The sequence below is a fragment of the Guillardia theta genome (genome assembly GCF_000315625.1).
Source record: "Guillardia theta CCMP2712 unplaced genomic scaffold GUITHscaffold_80, whole genome shotgun sequence".
NCBI lineage: Eukaryota > Cryptophyceae > Pyrenomonadales > Geminigeraceae > Guillardia > Guillardia theta.
Window position 1 is genome coordinate 45,341 of NW_005434594.1, and position 4,988 is coordinate 50,328.

Sequence of the window (4,988 nt, forward strand, 5' to 3'; positions counted from 1 at the left end):
CCCTCCCACTCCTCCCTCCCCTCCTCCCCTTCCCCTCCCCTCCCTCCCTCCCTCCTCCCTCCTCCCTCCCCCTCCCCTTCCTTCCTCCCTCCCTCGTCCCTCGTCCCTTCCCTTCCCTCCGTCCCTTCCCCCCCCTCCCTTCTCCCTCCCATCCTCCCTCGTCCCTCGTCTCTCGTCCTCCTCACCCGCACAAACCATCACGTTCCCGATCGCAGACGCCGCCAGCTCCTGTATGTTCTCGTTGGAGCTGGAGAGCAGCGAGCAGATACAGCGAATGTCCGCTAGGATACACGCCTTCCGCCATGACGGAGCAGGAGGCATCGAAAACTTGATGCTGTCCTGGAGAACTACAGCTATCGTCCTCTTCGACCACGGGCCAGCCTGCGTCCCGTTGACGTCGCAGGGGCAGCCCTTGCTCGTTAGCCAGCGGAACGTTTCGACGATCCGGTTCCACCGCAGCGTGTTGTCAACGAAGAGTTCTCTGATTTCCTTGAGCGGCATGCTCGCTGACACCTCCTCCTCCTGCTCCCTTGCCAGCAGTGTCCGCCAGAACTCCTCGTCCTTCTGCACGAACTCGAATCTCTTGCTCGACACGAAGACGTTGTACAGCGATCTTCCTCGCAGCAGCAGGCAGACTTTGAGCATGAGATCCTGCGTGAGGCGATCTAGTTGACACGGCTTGCTCTTCTTCGTCAGAAGCTCCTTCATTCTCTCTGCTGCCGCCGCAGCCGCCTCCTTCCTCACTCGCTCTGTTTCTGCTCGCGCATCCTTGGCCCTTCGGGCACGAGGTCACAACACGGAGGAGCAAACATTTCGGAAGCAGGTTTGAGAGGAGGAGGGGGGGGGGAGGGGGGGGGAAGCAGCAGCAGCAGCAGCAGCAAAAAAGCAAGAGAAGAATGAGAAAACGAAGGCAATAATACACAGGCTCGCAATGTAAATAGATCTCAAGCATTGAAACATTGAAACAGCAAAGAATAGACATGGCAGCCAAGTCTACACAGAAACAATCCAAGTGCATGCAGACATGCAAGCATGCATGCATGAGAAGCAATCACCTCTGATCGAAGTTCTTTAGAGAGGCTGTCAAGCTTTTGAGACGCTCCTGCAGGTCAGCTTGTCTCTGCGCATAGACCGCAAGGTGATCGCTCATCGAGCCTTGATCCACCACGTCCCCTGCAGAAGGAGCCGAAGATCGTCGTTTTATGTTTGCCATCAGGCTCGCAATGCTGAAGCTGTCTTGTGCAGCAGGCGAGTGGACGGGAGCAGCGGAGGAAGATGTCGATCGAAGCAGCATGGCTCCTGCTGCTCCTTCTCCTTCTCCTCCCCCTTCATTGTGCTGGTGCGAAGTTCTCTGCCCCTCTTGCGCTCCGTTCACTTCATCCTCTCCCCCGCCTCTGCTCTCTGGCTGACTAGCTTCCACATCGACAGGTCGATCTTCCACAACAAGGGCGCTGGCGCCGCTCATCTCGATTATTCACCCTCCTGTACACCTGTCATCGAAATCAGCCTGCAACCATGTGCTCCATCTTTATCGTCGTGGTTTCTACATGTTCGTGAATAGACTTCGGCTCCTGCTCCTTTTTTGGTTGGGATGCTGCTCCTGCTCTCCTGCCCCTGCTCTCCTGCCCCTGCTCTCCAACTCTCCTGCTCTCCTGCTCTCCTTCTCCTGCTCCTGCTCCTCAGTCTCCACACTCGTCTCCTCCTCCTCCCCCCTTCAACTCTCCTCCCGACCGATCCATGTTTCTTCCTGTGTTTCTTCTGTCTCTTTGTACGATCAGCAAATCAACAAAACAAGACTTTCAAGTGACTCAATATTGAGTGACTCTGTGACTCCGACTCCCGTCGCCAGGGGCCGCCCCTGGCCCGGGCCGGGCCCGGGCCGGCCCCGGCACGGCGCGGCTAGCATACGGTAGGGCGGCCGCCTGGCACCCGGTGACCCGGTCGGACCGGGCAGGGCCGGGCTGCCAGTGTCTCCGAAACTCAGTCCGGGCAGCGAAGGACTCCGGACAGGGACTCGGGAGGCCTTGTGACTCAGTGAGCGGCTTTGAGTAACTGAGATTTGAGCGGCCCGTTCCGATAGTTCCGATAACTTGACTCCTTGACTCGGCCCGGCCCGGGCTCCCGAGTCCGGCGCCGCGGCGCGGCCGCTGCGCGCGGCCGCCGGGAGGCGCGGCGGCCCGATCATCAACGCCGGTCACAAGTTCCAATACTGAGTGACTGATAAGATCGGACTCAGATCGGATCGGACTCCGAGGCTTTGTCCGGGGCCCGATCGGTCATCATTACCAAAAGATCTTCGGGCGGGTTCCGATGGCAAGATAAGGGCCGTGCCAACAATGGCGGCCACAGTCACGCCTATTTGATAACCGGTACTTTACCTGGGAGTTGGAGGGGTATCGTTGCGACCAGAGCGGCAGGCCCATCGGTGGGCTCAAGGGCACGGGTAGATTCATGGAAGAAAAGGGGTAGGGGTGGGTAGCCCGAGGATGCGACGGGGGTGGTACAGGTCATGTACAGATCAGGTTGCCCCTTCCACATTACGGCGCATTTAAAACACTTTTTCCATTTACTTTATTTTTAAAAAGGATTTCAAGGAGTCAGGTTTGAAAAGAATAGTTTTGGAGTGTGACTGTGACACCCCGATACCCTTGATTTGCCACGAAATCTTGGGGTACACATCCGCTACACCTCTGAAAACAGTACAGTTGGATTTGAAATAACTCTTTTTCAATCTTGTGTACCCTAATTAGAGTATAAATTGATTTTACCAGCGAAATCTGGTACAATGTATCGTTCCCATTCCAATTTTAGGCCACCCCGACTTGTCGCTTCTACACCTTCTCCTTCGCTTTCCCTTCGTACGTCCTCTTGCTCTCCATCTCGCTCTCCCTCATCCAAACCCACGCCAGTGTTCTTCCTTCACCAACTTCCTTCTTCTGCTCCTTGTCCTCCTCCTCTTTCCTGATTCTTTCGAATCCTCTAACTTCCCTGTCCTTTTTCTCGTAACCCGCTGTACGTGCAGCTCCTACCCTAGTTGTTGCAACAGTCAGTGTGGCTCTTCGACTATTACTTTCATTGGAGCTTAGACGCAAAGAAAGAGAGAAGAGAAAACAAGAATTTCTACCCCTCATCCGCACGCTCAGCGTCAATCAGGATCAGCAAACTCTCGTATTCTAAGTTAGGCTACTCCAAGGACAAGCAGCATGCGTAAGCCGTCGCAGCCGCACTGCGTCCTGGAGCAGGAGCTTCAGAGCTTGCTCCAGGTGCAGCGAACCTTGGTGCAGAACAAGTCGACGCTCGTCGTGGAGCCATGCCAGGAGGCCGAGAAAGAGGTTCGCGACCGCGTGAGGGCGATCAAGAACCGACTGGCAGCGAAGAAGTCGAGGGACCAGGCGAGGACGTACGTCCAGAAGCTCGAGAGCTCTCTCAGTCACTTCGTGTCGCACAACGAGACTCTCTCCCAGCGCCTGGCCCTCTCGGAGTCCGACAAGGAGCTGCTGCGAGCTGAGAACCGAAACCTCAAGCGGCAGGTGGTGGAGCTGACGCGAGACCTTCAACGGGCGTCAGCGGAGGTGCAGGCGTTGACGGCGGCTCAGCTGAGCAAGGAGGTGGAAGTGCCTCGAGCTGGAGAGGCAGGTGGGATTCTCGTGGGCAACTTGAGCCCCCGACCAGCTTTTCAGGTTCCCATGTGCAGCTACGAAGCGCTCGGGGACTTTGCGGAGTCAGCTGCCTTTGTTTCCGTGGAGGAGTGGAGGAAGGAGAAGAGGAGGAGGCAGAACAGAGAGGCTCAGCGCCGGCATCGAGAGCGTCAGCTCTGCTTGCACAACAAGAACATCCCCATGCAGCTCATGGAGAAGGAGAGGAAGGAAGAAGCTGATAGCCCTCTCGTCAAGGGCGAGAGCTGTGAAGCATCCTCGAGCCCTGAGCAGCTATCGGACGATACTTGCTCCCTTGAGGGCTTCACCGATGCCGTCTTCGATCCGCCGGGAGGCCTCGCCGTCTCCTCCGTCGCATGTTGTGGGGGCCTCGCACAACCGGGAGCGCAGGAGGAGCAGGAGGAGGCGATGGGGTTCAACGACGGGGAGGTGACGTACAAGTCGCATCAGGATGGAGACATGTTCCTGTTCTAGGGGAGGATCGTCGGGAGAGAAGCGAGGCGAGGACGAGGCCTTGAGACGAGCCCTCCCCTCCCCGCGTCGTCTGCTGAATGTGCACAAGCGCGCGAGAGCCTTTGATTGATTCTTTTGATTAATCCTTGAAATATGATAATGAAACTATCATTGAAGTTTCTGATGAACACTTCAATTGAGGCAAAAGCATCGTTGATTAGTTTGATTAAAATTTGAAGTACAAATATGAATTCGTCTTGGATTGTTTTGAACATTCAGTACCATTTAATGAAACTATCATCGAAGTTTTTGATGAATATTTGAAAACACTATATCAAACTAAGAAGAGGAGACAAGAAACTTCTGCCATGTTGGCCGTAGACTTCGATGTCGGCGTGCGGCGTGATGTACTGAGGATGTAGAGGACGAGAGAACAAGTGACAAGACAACAACCCAACTGACAGAGATGACGTCAACAGTGGTTCTAGCTTCTTGCTCCGCTACATCATTGCAGTTGTCGCATGTTCGAAGAAAGCTTTTCCTCTTTTCTAACTTTTTACTTGTTCGAAGAAAGTTTCTCCTCCTCCTCGAACTTTAGAGCAGCACCATTGATGCAGAAGCGCTTTCCTGTTGGCACCTTCCAGCGAAAGCCGTCCTCGAACAGATGGCCCTGAGACCAGGTGAGCGGCGCCTGAGGAGAGCAGAGAGATCCGGGCTGCTTGCAACGATGGCGATCATGGGAGAGAGGTCGAGGGGAGGGAGGACGAGGGGAGGGAGCGAGGGAGGCAGAGGGAGAGATAGAGGTAGAGGCAGGATGGATGGCGGGAGGGAGGAAGACGAGGGGAGGGATGGGATGGATGGGAGTGGGATGGGAGTGGG

General features: G+C 55.7%; 3 protein-coding genes across 3 annotated transcripts in view; 1 reads left to right on the forward strand and 2 right to left on the reverse strand.

Annotated features, from left to right (window-relative positions):
* The window catches only part of GUITHDRAFT_143870 (hypothetical protein), a gene marked incomplete at both ends in the record, with an annotated part of 4,761 nt that extends 3,296 nt beyond the window's left edge, over positions 1 to 1,465 (reverse strand). The window contains 2 exons of the mRNA XM_005825773.1: positions 196 to 775; positions 1,056 to 1,465. Of these exons, the coding sequence (XP_005825830.1) occupies positions 196 to 775; positions 1,056 to 1,465 (990 nt within the window). The remainder of the gene's footprint in view (positions 1 to 195; positions 776 to 1,055) is intronic.
* Positions 1,466 to 3,203: 1,738 nt separating this feature from the next.
* On the forward strand, positions 3,204 to 4,130 carry GUITHDRAFT_143871 (hypothetical protein; the record flags this gene model as incomplete). The annotated part of the gene is made up of 1 exon (XM_005825774.1): positions 3,204 to 4,130. The coding sequence occupies one exon, from the start codon at positions 3,204 to 3,206 to the stop codon at positions 4,128 to 4,130; it is 927 nt and encodes a 308-aa protein (XP_005825831.1).
* A 535-nt stretch (positions 4,131 to 4,665) lies between these two features.
* The window catches only part of GUITHDRAFT_76789 (hypothetical protein), a gene marked incomplete at both ends in the record, with an annotated part of 1,234 nt that continues 911 nt past the window's right edge, over positions 4,666 to 4,988 (reverse strand). Inside the window, one exon of the mRNA XM_005825775.1 lies at positions 4,666 to 4,779. Within this exon, the coding sequence (XP_005825832.1) occupies positions 4,666 to 4,779 (114 nt within the window). The remainder of the gene's footprint in view (positions 4,780 to 4,988) is intronic.